This window comes from Talpa occidentalis, unplaced genomic scaffold (assembly GCF_014898055.3).
Source record: "Talpa occidentalis isolate TD23 unplaced genomic scaffold, MPIMG_talOcc4v2.1 talOcc4.11, whole genome shotgun sequence".
Lineage (NCBI taxonomy): Eukaryota > Metazoa > Chordata > Mammalia > Eulipotyphla > Talpidae > Talpa > Talpa occidentalis.
The window spans coordinates 57,369,701-57,395,312 of NW_023601104.1; the positions used below are offsets into that span (position 1 = coordinate 57,369,701).

At 36.3% G+C, this 25,612-nt stretch overlaps 2 protein-coding genes across 7 annotated transcripts in view; one reads left to right on the plus strand and one right to left on the minus strand.

The window, feature by feature from the left end:
• Positions 1 to 935: 935 nt before the first annotated feature.
• On the minus strand, positions 936 to 25,325 carry KLHL28 (kelch like family member 28). 4 transcript variants are annotated; one of them, XM_037503258.2, is made up of 5 exons: positions 25,033 to 25,325; positions 13,663 to 14,561; positions 9,359 to 9,802; positions 7,256 to 7,464; positions 936 to 5,868 (listed from the first exon to the last, which is right to left on the minus strand). In XM_037503258.2, exons 1-5 carry the CDS (start codon positions 25,033 to 25,035, stop codon positions 5,705 to 5,707), a joined length of 1,719 nt encoding a protein of 572 aa, XP_037359155.1. In that variant the 5' UTR covers positions 25,036 to 25,325; the 3' UTR covers positions 936 to 5,704. The 4 variants fall into 4 exon arrangements, with proteins under 4 accessions (XP_037359155.1, XP_037359157.1, XP_037359156.1 ...); XM_037503260.2 differs by having other exon boundaries at positions 25,281 to 25,321; XM_037503259.2 differs by lacking the exon at positions 25,033 to 25,325 and adding an exon at positions 21,255 to 21,378.
• The window catches only part of TOGARAM1 (TOG array regulator of axonemal microtubules 1), a 62,453-nt gene continuing 58,515 nt past the window's right edge, over positions 21,675 to 25,612 (plus strand). For all 3 annotated transcript variants that reach the window (XM_037503255.2, XM_037503256.2, XM_054690139.1), the window contains exon 1: positions 21,675 to 23,933. In XM_037503255.2, the coding sequence (XP_037359152.1) occupies positions 21,888 to 23,933 (2,046 nt within the window). In that variant the 5' untranslated portion in view covers positions 21,675 to 21,887. The remainder of the gene's footprint in view (positions 23,934 to 25,612) is intronic.

Genomic DNA, 25,612 nt, shown 5'->3' on the forward strand with positions numbered 1-25,612 from the left:
AGATAAAGAAGAAATGTAACACCTAAACAGACCAATTACAAGCAGTGAAATTGAAATGGTAATCAAAACCCTCCCCAAAAACAAAAGCCCAGGACCAGATGGATTTACAAATGAATTCTACCAAACATTCAAAAACAAATTAGTGCCTATCCTTCACAAACTCTTTCAAAAAATTGAGAAGGGATAATACCAAACACGTTCTATGAAGCCAACATTATACTAATACCAAAACCGAACAAGGGCAACACAAAAAAGAAAATACAGGCCAATCTCTAATAAACACTGATGCAAAAATCCTCAATAAAATTTTAGCTGTCAGAATCCAACAATGTATCCATAAGATAATTCACCATGACCAAGCAGGATTTATTCCAGGGACAGGAGGATGGTTCAACATGCGAAAATCAATCAAAATAAGGGGGGTTGGGCCTCCCCGGTGGCGCAGCGTTTGAGCGCTGGGTTGTGAAGCTGCCCGAAGCCTCTGCGGCGCAGGTTCGATCCCCGGCCACCGGGTGAGGGTCCCACATGGTGCACAGACCTCTCCTGCCGCCTGCTGCTCCCCTCAGCAGTGTACCTTGTCAGTCTGCCTATTCTGCTCTCCGCTCTGGCTCTGGTGAATTCTCTCATGCTCCAGTGCTTCTGACTGTACCCCAGTGCTTGTGTTAATAAATAAATCTTTAAAAAAAAAAAGGGGGGGTGCAAATTGTATTGGGAATATAACCAAAATGAAAACACATACATTGTGCAAAAATGAAAAATGATGTAAGAATTATATAAAATAATATAAAATATAAAGAAAAAAAAGTATCCCCTAAAAAAAAAAAAATGCAGTTTAGGGATAGTTGGCATTCTAACCAGGAAACCCGTAATCCAGGAAGCTACAAGTTCTTCCTGTTATCCATAATTTGGTAAGCATCCCATGTTTTGCTAATTAGTATATAAAATGTCAGGGATATTTATTGAGAAATAGGGTTCACCAACATGAAAGTAACAGAATCCTAAAGAATTTTGCATTGCCTGCTTCAAGTAAACCTTTCTTATAATTCTGGTAAGGCTGGTAAGAATCTAAAAGAACAAAAGGCTTGGACTGCATTGAACTTACTGACTGAACTCTTCTGTGCCTACTTTGCTAATGAGTATCTCTTTAGTAAGCATCTGAATAAGTGGCAGAATTTAGCCTATAAGCTGGTAATGAGGATGTAAAGGACTAGCTAACCCACACCCATCTCAACTCTTATGGTCACTACCTATTAACTAAAAAAAAACCTAAGAGTTGAGCATGACAAAGTTCACAATAATGGAAACATACAAATCACGGTTTTTAGATTTATTTTAAATACTTCACATTAAACGAAATTTAACCATAGTCATTACAGAGCATTATCACAATAGTACACATAAAGAACTTCTAAAATAAAAGACAATACAACCTTCATCAAGTTAAATGCCACTTTACTATGTAAACAAAAATAAAACCCTGATGCTAAAAAGATATACTCAGAGGTAAAATACATATACAAAAACAGTTAAACATTAACACAATCCATAACTAGATCACATTCTTTGCAAGAGAGTACAAATTATTAGTACTCTACATCTACAAAATTTCAGAATCCTGTTAAAGTCAAAACCATCTCTGGTTTATGATACAGCACAATTCATAAGGCAAAAATATAGGCATTATCATCCAGTTCTTTAATTTCACTTGTATTTTAAGGCAAACTTGGAACTTTTTGCTTAGTATTTTAAAATAAATGGGACTTACACATAACTTTACAAAATTAACAATAAATTATCCCTAAGTATAATATAAAAGACATATGGATAACAACTTTTCTCTCTGCAGAGATGTAAACTGGATTTTTATTTGACTCCATATTCACACCAGTAAGACAACTTGTAAACCTGTAGTTTTTAAAACCTGTATTCCTCACTCTTTATAAATGTGTATCAACACTGAATCAATATACTATAAATGAAAATCCATTATATATATATCCAGCCATAGAATAATCATATCTAATTAAATCAGGTCTAATTAAAGTGCTATTTTACAAACAAAAAAAAGTAGAACTGGATGTTAACTTGACATGTGACATCTTATAATTTCTTAACTTTGACTACAGAGGTTATAGAGGTTATCACAAGTTTATTGAACTTTAAGCTGTATATTTATTGTAGAATCTGATTTTCCTGAAAATGAGCACTTAGGTGACAATACCAGAAATCCAACACCAAAACTGAAAACAAACATAGCATTATATATACATATATTTCCTTCAATGTTAGCCAGTCTTGATAAATATAGTAAATATTTTTTAAAGTTTCTATAATGTTGTTTTCCACTAGAAAAAATATCCAATCCCAGGAAGTTTGGAGTTCTATAAACATTAGGTTTTTTATAATTCTTACTTTTATGTCAATAAAACCTAACTGAACATTAAAGGACACAAAAATTTATACATAAACTGGGCCTCTAATCATTTCTTATAATATTAGAGATAAGGAATTAGTTTCACACTTCAGCATAATAGTTACTTGGGCACAGGTTTCCCTCACTATATTTTATTCTTTGAGTGAGAAGATTCTATCTTATTTACATTTCTAGTCCTGACAGCATCTAGCACAATATATCATACAAACAGTAGATCCTCCACATTTGTCAAGCTATCAAAATAATTTTTCAAGACCTAATGCCATTTTCCTATCACTTGATACCACTTCCTATAATTTAATATTCAAACCGTATTGGTAACATATGGAACTTTTATGTAATATCCTTTGGGCAACATTAAAAATCATTAAAGTCCTACAATTTTATATTCAACAAATATTAAGTAGTCAAACATTCCTAACAGATTAATTCTTCCTAACATAATTATAGAAGGCAATCATCTCCCAACTGATTAATTTCTGTACCTACTTCCCCTACACACTTTTTTCCAAAATATGTTTTGGGTGATATTAAACAACTTTCTTCTTCTTGCCTGAGTATATAAAATTATTTCTAATATCTTTAGCCCTGGGAATTTATAATTAAACATTTTAATCCTCCTAAACATAAACATGTTGACTAAATTTACAATCTGTCAGTGGAGCACTCATGATGAAACTTCTCATAAATCTATACAAGAAGACTATATTATATAGTTATTAGCTGTCAGGTCACATTAGTATTTCTGGTAGTTATTAATGGTATAGTACATTTAGCAAACCTAAAATGAGTATTTCTAAATTTGGGCTTTTTCTCTCTTCTTCTAAAGGATTTTCATAATTTGTTCCTGGTATAGGCTCCTGTCCAAGATGTTTTACATTTAGTTTTCACCAATAAGAAATTTAGATTTTTCTAAATTTTTTCTAAATTTTTCCAAAATTTTCCAAACCAATGATAAATATATGCCTTTGATCGAATTTGTCAATTTTACATTTTATACTATCTTCATGGTGAAGATGACAAATGAGTAATACACTGCAAAATAAAATGTTTATCTGTTTACAATTAAAATAATTCTCTAAGTCTTTCACATTCCCTTATAATCTGGGGAGTTAGGATGTATTCAACAATCTTATTGGTATAAACAGAAAGAAACTGAGCTACAATTTAAAATTAAATGATGAAATTTATTCTAAATTGCTTTTTTAAAAATAAAGTCTAGGCCAATCATAATAGTGCACCTTGTTTCTATTCAATGGATATATTCAAATTAATTAAAAAGTTATTGCTATATATCATGTTATTCAAACAAGCAACATAGAAAATATTCAGTCTATTAATTTTATCAGTAGCTCCTGTTGAGTTCTTAATCTAAAGTCTAAAATTCACTTGCAAGGTTTTATAATCTGTGCAAATATTCATAAAGCATGATATTACTTATATGAGTAAAGATAATTTTACATAGTTTTATAGTATATATTTAAATCTACAACTGGCAGTTTATGGAAGAACAAGGAAAACTGCAAATTTCCCGGCTATAAAGTTTCCAAGAAACAACATATGCAAACAAATAAACCTACATCTTATAATTACAAATGGCTTCTTAACAATAGTTTAGAACATTGTGGCACTTAAGAATGCAGTATGAATGTTTTCTTAGGAAACAAATATACACTGGTTTTGCAGAGACTATAATGAGATAGTGAACAGGTAAAAATAAAATCAAAAGAAAACAAAATGACTACAGTACCAAAAAGACAAGTACCATCCTAATAAAACACAGGTATGGTTATGTATTCAAGACCCACAGACATTTACTAAAGCATGCTAAAAAAAAATGAGTTAACCACTTCTTTTAAATTAGCTGTCACTTGGCTATAGTTAACAATTTTGCTTTAAAAGATCGTGTCATTAGTCAAAATAGAACTGAATTTAGAACCATTACTCACGTAAACATTGAGTTCCAGTTTCCTCATTATCTAAAATACTGTTACCTAAGAAATGTATAAAGTAATGCATAACTGCCTAATGCTTTATATTTAATGCATATATTCCTGTATTAAGAAGGACATATAATATCTAGCACAAGACAAAAGAAGATAAAAATCTTTCTTTAAATCACTCATGAAAAGCATAACCTAGGCCTTGTAGGTGATTTTTGGATGTTAACATTAGTATAATCACTAACATTCTATTTATTTATTTAAAATCACTAACATATTAAATAAACACAAATGAATCAAGCTCATTTAAATAAAAAATACTACCAAGACATATCATGCATTTCTCATACTGAACATTCAAAAGGAACATCATTATAGCCTTGTTAGAGATCCTACAGTTAGCACCATTTTTATATCTGAACACTTTGAAAAAGCAAAGAACTAAAATTATTAAAAGGATGTATTTTAAAAAACCAACACGCACTACAGATGATCAACATTTGTCAAATATTTACATCAACACTGGGAAGCCTATAGTATGACAAAAAATAAATTTAAAAACCAAATAACCAAAACTTTTATGCTTAACTGTCTATCCATGCTTAGCATAGCAATGATGGATAACTAAATTCATCCAGCCTTAATCTGCCTGTACAACAAAGGCATAAACAATAAGTATTTGACTTTATCTTTAAAATAGGTCATCAAATATTATGACAGTAAGCGTATTTGTCCTGCAAACTTAATACATCCCCAGCCCAAACGCGATTTAGCAGGAAGAATATTCAAATGATTCAATGTGGCATGTAATTTACAACCCTTACAAAGTACTGGGGAGGGTGGGGGGAGCAGCCCTTTAGTTGTTTAAAATGTGAAGCATATGAATTTATAGCTAACAGACAGTATCATCACTCTGTCCATTCATTCAATACACTCAGCAGCAAAGCATCTTTCATTCTAGTAAATTATGGTGCATATCAAGAAAAGGGAGAGAGCTGAAATTAAACAAAGAAACAAAGCAGCAAAGTGCTCTCCACATATACTCACGTGAACATAAAACTATTCTCAGTACTACAAAAAAAAAAAGTGCACAATTCAACTGGCAAGAACTTCTCCCCCTTTTTTTTTGATTATTGATTCACTATATATATATATTCAAGAGCAACCAAAGCTACTTGTCAATTCAAAGTGCCCAACAAAACATTTGAGTCTTCATGCCATTTCAAGTTAAAAAGAAAGCAATGCAGCTTTTGGGTTTCAGGAAATTCGGCATCCTTTCATGCGGCACAAGGTTCATCACCATACTATTTCCACAAGTCCATACTTGTCAAAGTGCAGTTAATCCAAAATTGCAGCGGCAGTATATCATGCCAGCTGAATCCAGCCACGTATCTGAGATAGGGTCATATTTCTGCACGGTATTCAGATAGGATGACCCTGAGTGACCACCAACTACATAAAGGTAGTTATCTATTACGGCAGCACCAACTCCTAGAAAATGTGAGTAAAAAGAGGAAAAAACATGTTAACTCATGAAGCAGACATCTCATTAAAAATAAATGATTTGTATTTAACATTTTCTTAAAATACATTTCAACCATTTATTGCTAATTTTATAGCAGTATAGCAATAAGTGTTTACTAGGGGGAAAAATCTAAAAGTGACATCTAAAAAAATAAAAAATAAATAAAAGTAACATTTTCCTTCACCTCTCCTCCTAAATCCTATTCTGCATCTCCTTTACCACAGGAAAATACTAAATATGTAGTATATATCTTTCCATGTATTTGTCTGAATTTTGTTTACATATATATTTATAAATCATTTTTGTCAAGTTTTCAAACGCATCAAAATATTTTAAAATACATTGACCTGTATAATCTATGCTTTAAAAATTATACTTTATGTATTATTATATATAGTTCTAAGAAGAATAAGGCCACCCCAATTTTTTACCTCTCATTGTTTTATGGTTTTTCCTCTCAAAGATAACTCAAGAAATTAACTATAATGAACAACTAAATCAATTAATTCCATTCTGTCCTTATAGTTTACTTTGCAAGTTTATGTTTTAGGACTCTTTAAAATAATAAATACAGGGGCCTCCCCGGTGGTGCAGCAGGTTGAATACACCGCTGTGAAGCTGTCTGCAGACTCTGCAGCACGGGTTCGATTCCCTGTCGGCCAGGGAGCAACCCTCATGGCAAAGCAGACCTCTCCTGACTCTCCTGCTGTTCCCCTCAGCAGTGTATTTCAGTCAGTCTGCCTGTTCTGTTCCCCACTCCGTCTCTGGTGAATCCTCTTACCCCCCACCTCCGTATCTCTGGCCTGTACCCCAGTTCTTGTATGCATAAATAAATCTTTAAAAAAATGCGATTTGAGTTTTGGGTTCAAAGAGTAATTTCTTCTTTCCCTCTAAGATGTTTTTGTTTTTCTCTAGGAACCCTAAGTCCAACTCTTTTTTGCTCAATTATACCCCAGGAAGAGAGAACACCTGAAAGTGAATATGCAGATTGCCTACATACAATAAAAAATAAAAGAACAATCCAAATATTGTCTCTGTATGTATAACAACAAAAAAACATTTTTCATCATATAGAGAAAAAGAACTTCTGTAAGGTACACTCTATAATCACCATTTCTCAAAATGTGTTCTCCAAGCTTATGAAATCATAATATATACATTGGCATATTAAGATGGCAATAAAGAAATCTATTTAGTTTTGTCTAAACAAGTTGTCTTTCAAGTTTACTCCCTCCCCAAATTCCTTTTCCTGAACAAGGAAAATCCTTATTATTGTATTCCAGGGAACAACTGCAAGGAGTATCACTATTAAAAATATTGTTTGACTGTTTAGAATTAGTAAGTTGTTATTACCTGTTCTGGGTTCTTTCATTGGTCTACAAACAGTCCACTGGTTTTGATGAGGGTCGTATCTTTCAATGCTTGACAAATGTGAGACTCCATTATGTCCACCCACCACAAAAATAAAGCCTAGCATGACACCCACACCAAAGTGAATCCTTTTATCTGCCATAGATGCAACTATCTCCCAGGAGTCCTTACTTGGATCATAACGCTCCACACTGCAAATATTCATAAAAAAAAAGAATTAATTCATAGATCCTTTGTGTCACTCTTCATACTAAAACCCACCATAGTTTTAAAAGTTCAAATAAATAGATATAAAACAAATGTTTCAATTTTGCTGACAAGATTGCATGGATTAAAGCTTATCTATGGACTCAGTAAAATAGCCATGATTTATTTCATTATACTGTACAAGCACCAAGGTATATTAATGGAATTGAACATGAAGTCAGAAAACCTAGTTCAAGTATAATACTGCATACCTAGAGTTGAATAAACTCTAGCTCTAACACTATGAACTTTTATAATCCTGGATAAGTCACTTCCTCTCACCTGCAAAAACAGGGATAATACAATCTCAAAGGACTCAGAAGAAAAAGTTAAAATGAGTATGCATGTGAAAGTACTTTGATTCTCACAAACTGAATATAAATGTTTTCTAATGACCTTTACACAGCTAAAGGAAAAGGAAGATAAAGAGAAGGAAAGAGGAGGAATATTTTTTTCTTGCAGAATTCATGGTGATTTACTGCAAACACTGCAAATTTCATAACACAAACTGGCTAACGAAAATAACTTGAGTGATTTAGGAGAATTCAGGGATTTAACACAAGTCTGTATTCCAGACACACTTGGTAATTCCTAGTTGTATTACGGAAGTACAAATTAAATCAGAACTCCTAAAAAATTTCCCCAGAAGACCTCTCAGCTTATGTTTTCCTCTGAAGAGATACAAAGGCAAGCTTGTTGAGGTTGTTCTTGTCCCAATTTAATAGCTGAAATGTCTAAAACATTTGAGAGTCAGTAACATAGTTCTTAAATTCAGAATAGAGAAACTAGATTATGAATTAAACTCTAACTGTCTCTGAAAGGACACCAGGATAAAAGCCACTGGAGCAAAATCACTGGACAAGAAGTTGATAAACTATAGCAAGAACTTAAACTTCAAAGAGTATTCTCTCACAACGAAAACACTTAACCTAGTTATCTTATACATTTCTGGCAGCAGTTTTTCAACGAGTAGAAATGCATGTGTGAGTCCCAAATACCTTTCTTTCAACTAAGGGAGCAATAAAGAGTGTGAATATTTTAGCTGACAGAGAAATAAAAATTTGTAGCTAAAATGCTGTTATGCTATTACTTTCTTATGTGAGTTAACAAACCATAATATACTTTGATTAAAATGCTCACATTAATAAAATATACACCACTCTAATTATTATTAGAGTGAAGGTTCAGTTACGATTTATTCTCCATATAAGCAGTCACTTTATGTTTTTGTTTTCTCACATATATTTTTCCTTTATTCAAAGAATAAAAACTACATAACCCTTATACATCACGAAATATGTATGATTATGGATTAAGAATCCAGAAAGGTCTCAGTAAGGCTTAAGTTAATGATGGGCAGTAATACTATATGGAGTATATTACACTTTTCACTTTATTCTATTAAGCAATTCAGTAACAGACTATATCTTCACACACTTTTATGTGTGTGTGTGTGTGTGTGTGTGTGTGTGTGTGTATATATATATATATATACAGAGAGAGAGAGACAGAGACAGAGACCAAGACCACCCGGAATCTAAAGTTGCCTAATTTTATCTTATTTTTCAGATTTCTGAATAAAATCTAGCCCATTTATACTGAATGAATGAATGAATTTAATGAAATTAAATAAGAGGGAACTGATTCTTAGGTTGTATTACATCCCCATATAAAAGAACTACAATTGTGAAGCACATCAAATTTCCTAAATGTCTATCAATATTACTTTTAGTACTATAAGGGGAAGTTTATTCATACACACAATTGTTTAAAATCCAATCATTATCAATGAGACTTTAAAAAAATTACAAACATATTCAATTTGATTAAGTAAAATACCTGTTCATGTGGGCAGGGCCATACCCACCAATTGCATATATCATTCCATCCAAAACAGCTGCAGCAAAACAACTTCTTTTTGTAGTCATTGGTGCCACAGGTTGCCATTTTCTTATTTTAGGAATGTACTTCTCTACAGATTGTAAATATGACTGCCCATCATATCCACCTAAAGCATAAAGTTCTCCTGCAAGTACTGCGACTCCAAGGGTACTTCGAATCTCATTCATTCTTTCAAGAGAAGTCCAGGTATTTGTATCAGGATTCCAGCATTCTACTGAATTTTCATGTTTTCTCACAGTGACGCCAGGACGCACATTAGTTTCAATACCACCTACAACATAGACTTTTTGGTCTAAAACACCTATTCCAAATTCATAGCGAGGAATGTTTAGGGGTGCCAAACCAATCCAAGAGTCATTCTGAGGAAAATACATCTCCACACTAAAGAAAAAGCAGAAAAATTAATTTTAAAAAATCAAAATGACCCATAGACAAATAAAAATATGTTTGATCTCATTATTATAAGGGATATGCAAACCAAAACCACACCAAAACCAAGACACTTACCAGACTGGCAAAAAATAAAAATCAGTAACAACTGTTGGCAAGAAGATGGATACAAGGAATGTTTAATCTGTTGGTGAGAGTGCAAACTGACACAAGCTACTCTGGAAAACAATTTTACATTATCTGGTAAAGAAGATATGTCTGACTCAGCAATGTATCTAACTCTATTGAAGGTCTATTACAGTTAGTTTTGCACCAGGATACACAGACAGAAATGTTCACAGCAGCACACTGCAACCATCCATTAAATGGGTAGATAAGAGAATGAGTAAAAAAGATGCAGTATATCCACCCTATGACCAAATAATTCCATTCCTAGATAATATAGCCAAAAGAAATGCATATGTATATATGTGTGCTCAGGACGTTCCACAGTGACATTAGTTGTAATAGTCAAAACTGTAAACAATTCAAATATAAAATATATTCTGTATCTTTTCATTTGTATCAATTTCAAAAACATTTCCAATCTCTGGATTAGAAATGAAGATAATGGTTACCTTTGGGGAGGACAGGGAAGATCTAATGAGTGGTTTCTAGATGTTGGTCATATTCTGTTCTTGATCTGATTTTTAATGCTCACTTTGTGATAATTCCTAACCTGTATATTTGGGGTATGTACATTATGTATAAAACTTCATAATGCTTACAATTAAAATGTTCACTGTAGAAAGAAAATATTGTATTATGTCCATATACTATAATACCAAACACCAATGAAAGCAAATGAGTTATTTCCTCATACAGGCTCAGAGATGAATTTCACAAACTTACTGTTGAGTAAGAAAACAAAACTCTGAAGACTATATATTTCCGCATTTATATAGAAATACGTAAATCTACTATTTTGGAGCACATATATGTGATGAAATTACAATGAAAAGCAAAGGAAAAGTATATAGAAAAATCAGGATAACAATCCCTTCCTGGGGGTAGGAAGAAGATGGCATCAAGTAGGGGCAAAAAGAGACTTAAAGGTATTGTTTAAAGTATTGTTAAAGGTATTGTCTATTTCTTAAGCTGACTGATAGGCATTTGGATATTTATTTTTTATATTATATCCATGCAAGTGACAATAATATGTATCTTATTGCAAAAAAAGGTTGGAGAAAAGTAGCCAATTTTCCCAAACTCAGTAATGCAGATGCATAAAAATATTCTGTCTAGTATGATTAAAGGATATTCATTAGTTACTGATGGCCTATTTATAGCCAGCTTTGCTATATAAATAAATAAATCTTTAAATAAATAAATAAAACATGAATTTGTTTCAATGAAAATAATACATCAGGGAACAATTTGACTTTAATGAGGGCAGTTTCAGTGAGACAGTGGAGATAATTATTGTCTGGAGTGGTTCAAAAGAGAATGGGAGGGCCTCCCCGGTGGCACAGCGGTTGAGCGCTGGGTTGCGAAGCTGCCCGCGGCCTCTGCGGCGCCGGTTCGATCCCCGGCTGCTCCCCGGCCACCGGAGGAGGGTCCCACATGGCGCGCAGACCTCTCCTGCCGCCCGCTGCTCCCCTCAGCAGTGTACTTCAGTCCTTCTGCCTGCTCTGCTCCCCACTCTGGCTCTGGTGAATTCTCTCACCCTCCCGCGCTTCTGACTGTACCCAGTGCATGTATAAACCAAACAAACAAACAAACAATAAATAAATAAATAAGACATGCCTCTAGAAAATTAAAAAAAAAAAAAAAAAGAGAATGGGAGAAGAGGGAGTGAAGAGTGGAGTTAGACCTTGTCCATATTGACTATTGCCTGCCAATTGCTTATTAATACTTAGAAATAGTATGTCATGGCATTGTCTTTGTGCACTTCCCATGGTCTCCCAGGATCTTTCCTTACTTGGTTTTTGTTTAGCCATCAACACTCAACTTGGACATTAACTTCTTCACAACACTTCCCTAGATCCCTCAAAAGGGATATACGCTCACTTTAATAATTGAACAGAATTATCTTTATCACTGTCTTAACACTAAGTATTATAATGAACTATTTAAACACTTGCCTCCTTAACTAAATTATGAACTTGCTGAAGAGTCATAATCTAATATGCTATACTTGATGCACAGGTGTTTAATATTTTCTGTAGAATTGAATAATTATTCCAGTTTCTTCCATAGTTATAAAAATACTGCAAGAAACAACTCTGTGTAAGTGACATTGAAAATTTTTTTTAATGAAAGGAAAATCTTTTCTTTAAAAGATTACTGGGTCTAAAAATATGAACAGCTCTTATTACTCTTCAATAATTTGTAAGTTTTAATAGAGAAACCAAGAGGCCACTGCTTGAGAATTTTTTGTCAAGACATTTAAATGACTAATATGATTTACTTCATGCCAATATTCAATGTCTTTAAGAGTTAACTAATTCATGTAGTCACCATAACTAATGTTATAAATCCCACCAATCTCAACATTACCTATTTTAGAATATAATTAAGATGTATACTGAGAATTTTTTTAAAGACACAAAATATCAGTTGACATTGATGAAATACCAATAGTTTCCTACCATTGGAGGTGGGAAATGCAACCTACCAAATTTTTAGAAATGGCCAGAATTTCATAGCATTAAAGAAATACACAAAATCCCAACATTTTCATGAATCAGTTAAAGTCAAAGGAAAACCTACATGGTTGAATATGTAACATCCAGCTGTATTTTCAAAGTAGTAGAGTTAATTTCATAAAACTCTAAATTAGGATTTGGCAAACTATCACTCTGGGTAAAATTCAGCTCATCAGCTACTTTTGTAAATAAAGTTTTATTGGAACTCAGCTGTTTATGGTATCATCCATATATGTATTGTGTATGCCTACTTTCACAGTGCAATGGCAAATTTGAATAGTAACTTCACAGCCCCTCTATTCTAAGTTAATAGGAAAGCAAGCACTTAACTGTTACTAAAAAATATTTACAATGAAGAAAATAAATTGCACATAAAGCCCAAAATGTGTACCAGTACTGAATTTTTTTCTTATTTTGATGTGGTTCTTCTAATTAACTATATTCATTCCAACCCATTTTGTCCCTAGTCTGCCCTCATAATAGATTGCTAGCTCTCCTTTTTAACATCTTCTGATATAGCTAGCAATAATAAATACTCTTGATCTGGTCTGACTCAGAGATGTAAATGGCTTCACAAAGAAAATTTAAAAAGACATAAAGGGGCCTCCCTTGTGTTGCAAGGGGTTAAGTAAGATGCAGCCTGTGAAGCTGTCCACAGCCTCTGCGGCACGAGTTCGATCCCTGTCTGGCCAGGGAGCAACCCACATGGCGCAGCAGACCTTTCCTGACTCACTTGTTGCTCCCCTCAGCAATGTACTTCAGTTGATCTGCCTGTTCTGTTCCCCGCTCTGTCTCTGGTGGATCCTCTCACCCCCTACACCTCTGGCCTGTGCACCAGCTCTTATATGCATAAATAAATCTTTGAAAAAGATAAAAAGAAAAATAAATAAATAAATAAAAGAGATAAAATGGGTTAGTTGAGTAGCCAGGATGGATAAAATTTATGCACTGGGAGGAAGAAGTCATGTTAATAATTGAAGGTGTTGTAGAGAATGGATGATATGATTGAAACAACCAGGTAAAATTTTTTAGGAAAAGGAAAAAACAAAAAAGAAGATAAGAAAATAAAAAGAAAGCTATTTTTTAAAACAACAGAAAGTCAGCACACTTAAAAAGTATAAAAGATCTATTAGTAGCAATCCTTTAACAAAGACTTCTATTTACCTATCCAAACAGGCAAACAGTCCAGATTTTCCTCCTACAGCACACAGTACTTTAGGAGCACAACGAGGTCGTGTCATCAAGACCGTCTGATGAGAGAGTCTATGTTCAGGCATAAAATGGTACTTCAGGGCTTCATTCAAAAGCTGTTTACAAGTGCGATCATCACGAATAAGATGATTTGCTTCATACAGTCTAGTGAGAAACTTAACACTCAGCAATGGTAATCGCACACTGTTAAGTAGCTGCGCTAAGTATTTCTGGCGTTCTTGTACATCATACTTGATCCAAGACTCAAGTGCATAAAAAACTGTCTCTTCAGTAGCTACATTCAAACAGTCATTGGAAACAATTTCATCCAAATCAGCATGTGTAAGCTCAAAAAACTCTTCAGTCTGGCAAACTGCTTCAAAATTCTGACATATGTATTTAGTGGCTGCCAAATAAAGGTCATGACATCCGTAAGTCTCTGCAAAACGAGAAATTCCAATACAATTACCAGGATCAAGTTGGCTTTCAAGAAATGCACAGCATTCTTTCAGGACAAGTTTTATCTGGAGTAGGTTTGCTGCTGGGAGGAGAGATTCAACTGTGTCTTGAGAAATAAAAACAGTTCCTGTATAGGCATACTCCACAATGGCCTGGAGAGCAGTTTCATCAATGCACTGAAACTCAACCTCACTGTTCTCTTTTTCAGAAAGGTTCCCAGTGAACATTGCTTTGAAATATGGACTGATGCTGGCAAGTACCACTTTGTGAGCATGGATTTTAACATCACCTACTCGAAGAACGATATCACAGAGTTCGTGATGTTGCCGAAGAAGGTTTAAGCCCTGCAGAAGTTGTTCAGAATGTAGGTGTGCTAAATTAGCAAGCATGTAGGTTGGGGATGTGTGGTCCATCTACAGAAAAACAAAAAACAAGAACAATTACTTCAAAACAATTTTGTCAATATGATTCCTTATTTGAAATAGTATAAAATGAATTAGATTTGTCTTTTTGTTGGTTTTAAATACTTTGTACTACAGGGCCTCCCTGGTGGCGCAGTGGTTGAGCGCTGGGTTGTGAAGCTGCCTGCAGCCTCTGCATCACCGGTTCAATTCCCGGTCTCCAGGTGAGGGTCCCACATGGTGCGCAGACCTCTCCAGTCGCCCGCTGCTCCCCTCAGCAGTGTACTTCATCAGTCTGCCTGTTCTGTTCCCTGCTCTGGCTCTGGTGAATTCTCTCACCCTCCTGCACTTCTGACTGTACCCAGTACTTGTATAAATAAATAAATCTTTTTTTTAAATAAATAAATAAATACTTTGTACTACATACCAAATAGGTTTTTTTTTAAAGATTTATTTATTTATTTGTACAAGAACTGGGGTACAGGCCAAATGCACGGGAGGGTGAGAGGATCCACCAGAGACAGAGTGGGGAGCAGAACAGGCACACTGACGAAATACACTGCTGAGGGGAGCATTGGGTGAGACAGGAGAGGTCTGCTACGCCATGTGGGTAGCTCCCTGGTCAGCCGGGGATGGAACTCGTGCTGCAGAGGGTGCAGATTGCTTCATAGTGTGGTGCTCAACCCCTTGCACCACCAGGGAGGCCCCATACCAAATAGATTTTAAGAGTTAAAAGGGGTGTTAGCAATCATATAATTCAACTGCTTTATTTTGGTTATTAGGGAAACAGTGATTCAAATATTACGTAATATATCCTTCAATCACTGAAGTCTCTTGACAATGGCTTTTTAGATAAAAACTCTGCCAGTTCTTCTGTTACCCATCTATAAATTCAAGTCTGACATACATATGGAAACAAAATGCAAATGTGTGTGGGGGAACCTTGCTGGAAATACTGCTAGTACTATTTTCTCAATAACAGTATATGGCTACTTTCTCAATACCAGTATCACTATCGCTATCAACCTATCAAAGACGCTTCAATTGCAAAGGAATTTCATGCCAATTTACACATTTTAACCAAAGACACAATATTACTTTGATAATAGGTGATGAATTTAATAAAGGTACCATTACTATCAACTAATTCATCAACAACAAAAAAGTAATGTGAACACAATCTGATGTCCTGTACTATGAACAATATAGTTCACTTACTAATCTAAGCCATATCAGCTAAATCTTGATAAAAAATGTAGATCGTACTCAATTTACTTTCCACTCTATTCTTCCAGAAAATGAAAATGAATAAAAACAAAAGAGAAGGAAAAGTAGAGGCAGCAGCACTGTGGTAGGTTGTTAATGGCTCTCCCAAGACTTATATATTATAACTGCTGCAACCTTTGACTGTTACTTTGTATAATAAAAGACCTTGCAGGGGCCTCCCTGGTGGCTCAAGGGGTTAAATGTCAGCACTATGAAGCAACCGGCATCTACTGCAGCACAAGTTTGATCCCCAGCCAGGGAAGTGACCCACATGGCACAGCAGACCAATCCTGTCTCACCCCCTGCTCCCCTTAGCAGTGTATTTCAGTCAATCTGCCTGTTCTGTTCCCCACTCTGTCGCTGGTGAATCCTCTCATGGGCCCCCTAGCCCCCGCACCTCTGACCTACATCCCAGCTGTTACATGCATAAATAAATAAATGCTAACAAAAAAAGACTTTGCAGATATGATGAAGGATTTTGAGAGATGGAGATTATGCTGGTAGACCCTGAGGACAGTCACACATGCCTTATAAAAAGGCAGTAAGAGGGACTTTTGACACACAAGGAAACAGAGACAGTATATGACCACTGAGGCAGGAATTTGAGCAATGCAGAAAATAACCTAGCAACACTGACAGGTCACCAGGAGTTGGAAAAGGCAAGGAACAGATTCTCCCCTAGAGCCTCCAGAGGGAGTAAGGCCCAGCCAACACTTCATTTTCAGCCCAATGATCAGACTTAGTCTCCAGAACTGTGAGAGCATAACTTTCTGATTTTGTGGTAATTTGTTACAGCATTCATAAGAAATTAATACATGGATCCTCAGAATGAATGGTAGCAGCTGCTTATAACAGATAAAAGACATACCCATACAATATGAATTGTTTCCTCCTGTCTCATTCACACATCAAACTTAAGTTAGAGGAATAATTAAAAAGTAGAAAATCTGGCTTCTGTCTTACATGTATTACCAAATAAATGCAAACATCCTGAAACTATTAATATAAATATTGGCAGGCCTAGGAGCGCCCAGCACTTCATTCTTGTGTATTTTTGAGTGGACAGACTTTATCTTTAACAACAATGGCATTATTAAACATGTTTACATCAAATTTTAAGTCTGTCTACAAATTATGTTAACATAACCACCTAATAGCTGATATCACTACACTTACTTCTGCTATCTCCAAATAATCCCCACACATCTAGCAGAATAATTTTCAATCATGGTATGAACAAGTCTGAAAAACTTCTGGGTCTTCCATGGGTACTTTACTCCAGAATAGAATATTTGTAAGACAGCAACCAAAAGGTATAGGTTTATATGTGGATCTGTTCTTTAACTTATTATAGAATTGATCTTGTAAACTAACTACTATTAGTTTTTCAATCACACTCATGACACTGAATGTCAACTATATGACCTTCTGGAAAAGGCAAAACTATGGAGAGTAAAAAGATCAATGATAAATAGGAGTTAGGAGAAAGAGAGTGATGAACAGGTAGGGCACACAGGATTCTTAAGGCAGTGAAATTACTCTAAATACTATAATAGTAGATACATATCATTGTACATTTGTCCAAACCCACAGAATATACAACACCAAGAATGAATCCTGAGCTAAACTGTAGACTTTAGGTAATAACCATGTGTCAATGCAGGTTTATCAAATGTAACAGCCAATCAGTAAAATATAAAGAGCATCTAGAACACCTTTGATCAATTATCATAATAAATAAATTACTGTTCCATATTTTTATGATTAACTCCCCTCATCCTCAGAGTAACACCTTAAGATAGACATTTTCACTACTGTTGCTATTTTACAGATGAAGGTCCCAGACAAGATTTAAACCTTGGTAAGCTAGTCTCCAAAGTTCTTTAATACTATGTTACTATGTTAGATAAAATTAAAGCAAACTTTCCATAGTCACAGAAGCTTCACAGTTTTAGCTTCTAAAAGAAAGCTAACAAAGGTCAGGCTGTGAGTTTCCTGAGTACTTAATTGACACCCAAGCTACAAAACAATGGTGCTGAAATCAGCTGGGAGGCAATTATCTGCAACAATGAGCAAATAAGTGTAGAGTGAAATGATTGTTTATTAAAAAAAAAAAAGAAGAAAAAAGAAAAGCCCAAACAGAGACTTCTCTATAAAAAGTGTGATTTATGAATTAGAAAACTATTTTTATCATATGGGCTTTTTTCTTAAAATTCTTGCCCACAGTTCAATTTTCCTCACAGAAGATTTTATCTGATGATGGTGTAGTATTTTGTCAGTGAGCCTATGGAACAAGTTGGCATATTTTCCTTTTCTCGTAGGTTGACTTTCATTACATCTAGATAAACAAAAGTTAAATTAAAAGCCTATTATAATACGAATGATTATATCATGGATTCGAGTATAATACAAAAGATAGAAATTCCTCCACGCCATTATTACATCCAGTTAAAGCTCTAAATTATGTAATTACTCTGTTCACTGAAAACCTGGTGGCAATGGATGTGAAATCTTGCTAATTTACACCAAATTAGTGCTTAAAAAGCAAAAAAACAAAAATAGATTTTTGTTTAAAATTATTGTTTTGACTTAGGATAGAAATGTACAATGGCTTTGGAATCTAAACCTAATAAATGAAACTGTGACTTGCATATATCAAGAAAACCTGTTTAATCCTAATTATATAAAATGGAGCTCATAATTTCTTATCCTTATTATATATATAATCAAGCGATACACAATAAAATATGAATTAATGGAAAACATCTAATTTTATCCTACAATTTCAATACTCTCTTCACCAAGACTTTTCCAAAGCTCTGAGGGAGCAACTAAAGTAACTAATTTTAGTTTTATTTTCTTCCTCTGCCCAATTATTATCCAGTGGAAACACCCATAAAATGTTCTGTAATACAAATGTAGAGAATGTAACATTAAAAAACTGTGAGGATTAAATGAATTAATATTCATTAAGTATCTAGCACAGCATATGGCACATAGCAAAAACTCTATATATAGTAATGTTATTATAATCACCTATTAGTATTAATAGTTATATTTCATTTATGCAGGATTTCTTCTCAATAATTTCTTAAACCACCCAAAATTCTTAACAGTTAACAGAATTCACACTGATTTCAATATTCCTAGATTTCTATAAAATTTGAATAAGAACAGAAAAAACTACAGCATTATCTCTGACTACGGGAAAAAAAGGTATTTTCTGGGTAATTGTGTTCACCTTGCTTAAGTTCAGCTCTAAAAATTAAGACCCGTATTACAAACATTCCCGTAATCCATTAATTTAATTAAACCTTTCTGAAATTATTGATATTTTTAACTTATTTTACCTGAATTTGCTATTTTCAATATATCTTTAGTTACCTCCTATCAAATTTCAGAAGTGTACTATTAGTACGCCTAATGTTGTATTCTACTACTATCGACTTTGAAATAAAATTTATCCTAGCTATACCTATGGTTAAGTATAGAAGGCTATTTCCATCAATTTATAGAATTGCCTGGATTTCTAAAATTCAAGAATAAGACTGTTTAAAATTTGTTTTGTAACAGAAATAAACAGAATATACATTAAATGGATGATATTATCTTTCATAAACCCAAAAGACAATAAGGTATGTGATAAGTTCTATATGTCCATCATGGAGACAAACGCATCTTCAAAGTCTTAATAAAAAAAAAAAAGTGGCAGATGTAAATCGCATTCTCTAACATAATGATCTTCAGAGAAAAAGGTCAAAATGAAAATTCCACTTGCTTTGTTCCAAGAAAAAGGTTATGATGTCAGTTGATTAACATATCCAAGACTTTTGAAAAGTAGTCTCTGTAGAAAGGATAATTCTTAAATTTCTAGCATGATGATGAAATATCACTCAATACTTTGCAAGTTCTTTTTTTCTAGTTCCATGATTATAACACAACTTCTACTTATTAACTTGTCATGCCAAGTTCTTAGACACAGGAAAGGGTGCACTGGATTTTCAACCTGAACACTCTATCAGTGGAAGTGTTATCTTGTACTGCAACAAAAAAACTAACATTCTAATGTGTACATACTAATGTGTGCTTCATGCTCTTGTTTAACTTAGCTTGATTTAGATTCCTGAAGTCTGAGCACGCATGACAAGTATAAATTTGAACTTATATTGTAAATATAAGAATCATTAACTACTGCTGCAATTAGCTCTTGGATGTCAAACCCCCTCCCTCTTACCCTTCCTCTACCAAAATATGCTAGCCAAACCAAATTTAGGCAGATTCATTTAGACACCAAAATGATTAATATCAATATTTACCTAGAACTTAAGCCAAAACATAAAAATGCAAGGCTAACTTACATTTACTCTATTCCTAAAAGAAAAAAAGAAACCTCTGTTGATTAAAATTGTGCTTTAAGACAACATCCAGTGGTGATTTTTGAATTTGCATCATTCAGCAACATTATTTATAAAGTGACTGTCATATATGACTCAATTGCCGTTAAGATTTTTAAAGTATTTAAGAGCCATCCCATGTGGCAGAGAGCACATTAAAAATACTTGCATTTGAAGAGCATTAAATTAGGGACCTCAAATGATAACTGACTTTTCTCTCTGGGTCATTCAAAAGTAACAGTGTTCAAAACAACACTCTCCCACACTCTTAGGATGCAGCCTCACACCAGGCACTCAAGTTGTTCGACTGTGTCCGCTTAAGTTTCATTTACAAACGCACAGTTCGGCTAAAACAAAGAAATATCTACTAACAGCTTTAAATGCACAGGGCGGAATTCTCCAAGAACCGTGATATTCAAAACTTCCACCGCAACTGAAATTGTCTTTGCAATCTCGGTTTCCAGGAGACTGAAAGGCTACAGAGCCGCGTGAGGATCCAGCAGGGAGGTTGGGGTGGCGGAGGAAGAGGCAGGGGGAAGGGGGGTGAGTCCCACAGATGAACTGCATTAGGAGACAGCTAGCTCCTAAAGAAGAGGCAGTTATAGGAAAAAACAGATTTATTTCCAGATAATTACGTCTTCAAAGAAAAGTTGAAGTGCTAAAGATAAAGAAAAATAGAGGCCAATAACCCTCCACGATCCGAGGGTAAGAAACATGAAAAGGGGGAGCGGGCCCAAAGCGAGGGTTTGAAGAAACGTACGTGCGACCCATGAGCTTGGCCTTGATGCGGAGAAAGCTCATCGCACGAAGAAAAGATCGCACTTTCTCAGGGCCACAATGGTGACAAGAAGATGCACAAGAAGATGTCGCCCCTCCCACTCTCTCTCCCTCCCTCTCTCCCCATCTCTCCCTCCCCCTCCTTTCTTCTCCCCTCTCCTTCCCTCTCTTCTCTCTCGCCTGGGTCTCGTTCGTATCTTCCTCTAGCACCAGCGGCCTTCCGGCAACACTGCACACGCCTGCCGGGACGACAGCAAATGGAAAGTACCTGAGTCCCAGGAATCACGCCGCCAGCGACCGGAGGAGTAGCCGTGGGCAACTGGAGACTGAGCAGATCCTCACTTGCCTCCAGTCAAACCCTAATTCTTACGGGTGGGGCGGGAAACTTCCGCCCAGAGCGAGAATGGCGTCACTTCCGCCTACTGCCTTCCCCGCCCGCACCCCCCCCGCCCGCACCCCCCGCCTCGCCCGCACCCCCCACCCTCGCCCCCCAGGCCTTCTCCGTTACGTTCGCTACGTTCGCAATGTTCTGACTTCCTTTTCCAGGAGTCTTCGACTTTTTCGTAACACCCGACGTGGACTACAAGACCCAGCATCCATCATGACATATTGATTTCCGGGTCAAAAGGTCCGCGCTGGGTCCATCACCATGGAAGCGGTCGGTTTGGTCACGTGGTGCCCCTGGTTACGCCCGGTGGCAGCAGTGGGGTCTGGGGCTCCGGCGGGGGCCATTTTGCCGAAGGCGGCCTCCAGGGTTCGGGGGCCAGATTTGGCAACTGGCTGAAGCTCTTTCTTTTCATCCTCTGCAGCTTGCGACTTGGCTTGGAGTAAGAAGCTTGGGCTCCATCGAGCCTTTCAGAGAGGATGGTTTTCTGCAGCCTCCGCCTCCTGACCACCCTCCATGGCGGCTGCGCCCTCCGCGCTGCTCCTACTGCCGACCTCTCCAGCTTTCTGTACCTATCGCCTCCAGAGCCGCTGTCGTCCTTCCGCCCCAGAGACTGATGATAGTCGAGGTGGGAGCACCATGAGAGGAGAGAAAAACTACTGCTGCCGTGGAGCTGCCGGAGATCACGGTTCCTGCCCCCCGACACCATCACCCCTGGCCTCAGCCCTCTTGATGCCCACGGAGGCAATCTCAAGTAGTTGGTCTGGGTCTGGGGGTGGTTTGTCAGGGGGAGACGAAGAGGAGACGCGGCTTCTTCAACACCTACGCACCGTGCCTGATCCTTCCGAGGCCTTCCAGGCTTTGCAGGCTGCCTTGCCCCGGCGGGGTGGTCGACTCGGCTTTCCCCGACGTAAGGAAGCGTTGTATAGGGCCCTGGGCCGAGTACTCTTGGAAGGGGGTAGTGATGAAAAGCGACTCTGCTTGCAACTCCTTTCGGATGTTCTCCGGGGTCAGGGGGAGGCAGGCCAGCTGGAAGAGACGTTTAGTTTAGTGCTTCTGCCTCAATTAGTTGCCTCCTTACGAGAAGAAAATCCTGCTCTACGGAAAGATGCCCTGCAGATTCTACACATATGTCTGAAACGTAGTTCTGGGCAGGTGCTGAGAACACTTATACAACAAGGATTAGAAAGTACCGATGCCCGACTTAGAGCTTCCACAGCACTACTGTTCCCTATCTTGCTTACTCCTGAGGATTTGTTGTTCGGCCTAGATCTTACGGAGGTGATAATATCCTTAGCCCGAAAACTTGGCGATCAGGAAATAGAAGAAGAATCTGAGACTGCTTTCTCAGCACTTCAACAAATCGGGGAGCGACTAGGCCAAGAGAGATTTCAGTCCTATATCTCTCGCCTGCCTTCTGCTCTGAGGAGACACTACAATCGCCGCTTGGAGTCCCAGTTTGGAAATCAGGTTCCTTATTATTTGGAACTTGAAACCTCTGGATTTCCTGAAGATCCCCTTCCCTGTGCAGTGACTCTTTCCAACAGCAATCTTAAATTTGGGATTATTCCTCAGGAGCTGCATTCAAGATTGTTAGATCAAGAAAATTACAAGAACCGGACTCAGGCAGTTGAGGAACTAAAACAGGTGATGAGACGATTTAACCCTAGTTCTACCCTTCATTCTAGTCTTGTCAGTTTCATTAGCTTACTTTATAACTTGTTAGATGATTCTAACTTCAAAGTGGTCCATGGCACACTTCAGGTCCTGCATTTACTAGTTATTCGCCTTGGAGATCAGGTACAACAGTTCTTGGCACCAGTTATAGCAGCTTCTGTCAAAGTGCTGGCAGATAACAAGTTGGTGATTAAACAAGAATACATGAAAATCTTCCTCAAGCTAATGAAGGAAGTTGGTCCTCAGCAGGTGCTTTCTTTACTTCTGGATCATCTCAAACATAAGCATTCCAGAGTAAGAGAGGAGGTGGTGAACATTTGCATCTGCTCCCTCCTGACATATCCCAGTGAAGATTTTGATTTACCCAAACTGTCTTTTGATCTTGCCCCAGCTCTTGTAGATAGCAAACGCAGGGTACGCCAAGCAGCTCTAGAAGCTTTTGCTGTGTTGGCATCATCAATGGGCTCAGGTAAAACTAGCATACTTTTCAAAGCTGTGGATACTGTTGAACTGCAAGATAATGGAGATGGAGTTATGAATGCTGTGCAGGCCCGATTGGCTAGGAAAACCCTCCCAAGGTTAACTGAACAGGGATTTGTGGAATATGCAATACTCACGCCATCTTCCGCGCAGGGTCGGTCCAGCCATTTGGCACATGGAGCAGATGCAGATTGGCTTTTGGCTGGTAACAGAACTCAGAGTGCACATTGTCATTGTGGTGATCACACAAGGGATAGCATGCAAATTTATGGATCTTATAGTCCAACTATCTGTACTCGAAGGGTGTTAAGTGCAGGAAAAGGAAAAAATAAGTTACCGTGGGAAAATGAACAGCCTGGAGTAATGGGAGAAAATCAGACTTCTAATTCCAAGGATATAGAACAGGTATGCATTTTCTTGATTTCCTTGAGTTAAACTATGAAAGAATTTAAAATGAAAACATGCCTGTAATGACTTAAGGGTAAAACTGCTGGAGGGTTTTTATGATTTTTAAGTCATTTTGAGTACTGGTGTGTGGGTATCTATTACAATGGTTCAAATCAAATAGGAACATTTATTTGGCTTCTTTGCTTGATGGATTTGATTAAATTTGAGCCACAGTGTGTAGACATTCCTAGAATCTTTGTTTTAACCTGTCTGGCATATCAGTTATCTCATTCATACAACAAACTCTGAATACATGTTAGGTGCCAGTTAAAAGAGCTAGATTCTGAGAGTGAAGATTTCTTTGTTTTGTCATGACAGTGACTTTTTTGAAGTGTCTGGGTAGTTTCTAATTTTGGGTAATCTGGGTAGTTAAAATTTTTCTCATGTACTTAATTCTTATAATTAACTTACAGTTTCCATCTGGTTACATTCAAGATAAACAGTTTCAGCAGAAATATTACATAGGAGTCTTGTGAACATTGCATTACATCAAGAGTCTATCAGGTTGTCCCACTATTGGTGAAGCTATATTTTATCACTTGGTTAAGATTGTGATAACCAGACCACCCCACCTTGAAGTTATATTTTCCTCCTTATAGTTTAGCACAGCATCTGTAGTTTGATGCTTTGAGACACTATGAATACTCCCACAACCTTTCACCATTCTTAGCTTATACTAATAATCGTTACCTGATCGTTTATTACATTGGGAGCTACTAAGAAAGGTAGCTTTTTTAAAAAAAGTTCTAACGGTTTTTTCATTTGTTATCTGGCATTTTTTATTCTTTGAATAATAAGTATATACTTATTCCTTCTGATATTAAAATTGCCTCAAAGTTGACCAGTGATTGGCTCATATGTCTTTTTAGACATGACTCTAGTCTTTGAACATCCCTTAATATGAGCATAACATGACACTCAGGCTTACCTTGTACTTTTCTTGCTCCAGACATGGAATAAACTATTTTTTCAATAATGCTACAACTACCTTTTTAGTGATGAGTGGAATTAAAAAACAAAGTCTGCATATATAGATATGCTCATTGCTATTGCTTACCATTGCAGATTGGCCGTTTCAGTGTGCAGAACCATGGAGTATCTATTTCTCTCTCTTTTTTAAGTGAGTTTATATTTATACCTTCAATTCAAATTTAGCACTTCAGGGTTCTTCCTCATCTTCATTTAGTCTATATTTATATCTCGCTTCTCTCACATAAAAAACAAATTCCCCAAAATCTGTCGTATTTATTCATATGCTACATCCTACATCCTACACAGAAATTATACCAGTAACACAATAACTACCTGTTAAATCAAGTTCAAGATTCTTTGCAGTTCTTTATCTGCTTAGAATTATCCCACCCTCAGAGTTCTATGTTCAAACTTAAATTGTATTCTAGGTGATTATGATTCAAATGATGTGGTAAAAGATAAACAGTTTGCCAAGTGTGGATGGGTCCTGGTAAAGTTCAGACCAAAGGAATATATGTTCCAAGATACTGAATTATGAAAGAACTTAGCAAATTAATAGGAAATGGTGAGTTTCAGCACAGCTGACACAAGGCTTCTAATGGGAAGTAAAAAAAGATGAAACTAGAGCTGTAGGCAGGGGCGAAATATAAAGACCTTTTTTTGTA

Excerpts from the sequence above, each read along its gene's own strand:
- KLHL28 (XM_037503258.2), bottom strand. Across the intron at positions 7,465-9,358 it reads GGCCCTGCCCACATGAACAG|TGTGGAGCGTTATGATCCAA; the intron begins GTATTTTACTTA and ends GAATATTTGCAG. Across the intron at positions 5,869-7,255 it reads AATGAAAGAACCCAGAACAG|GAGTTGGTGCTGCCGTAATA; the intron begins GTAATAACAACT and ends CACATTTTCTAG.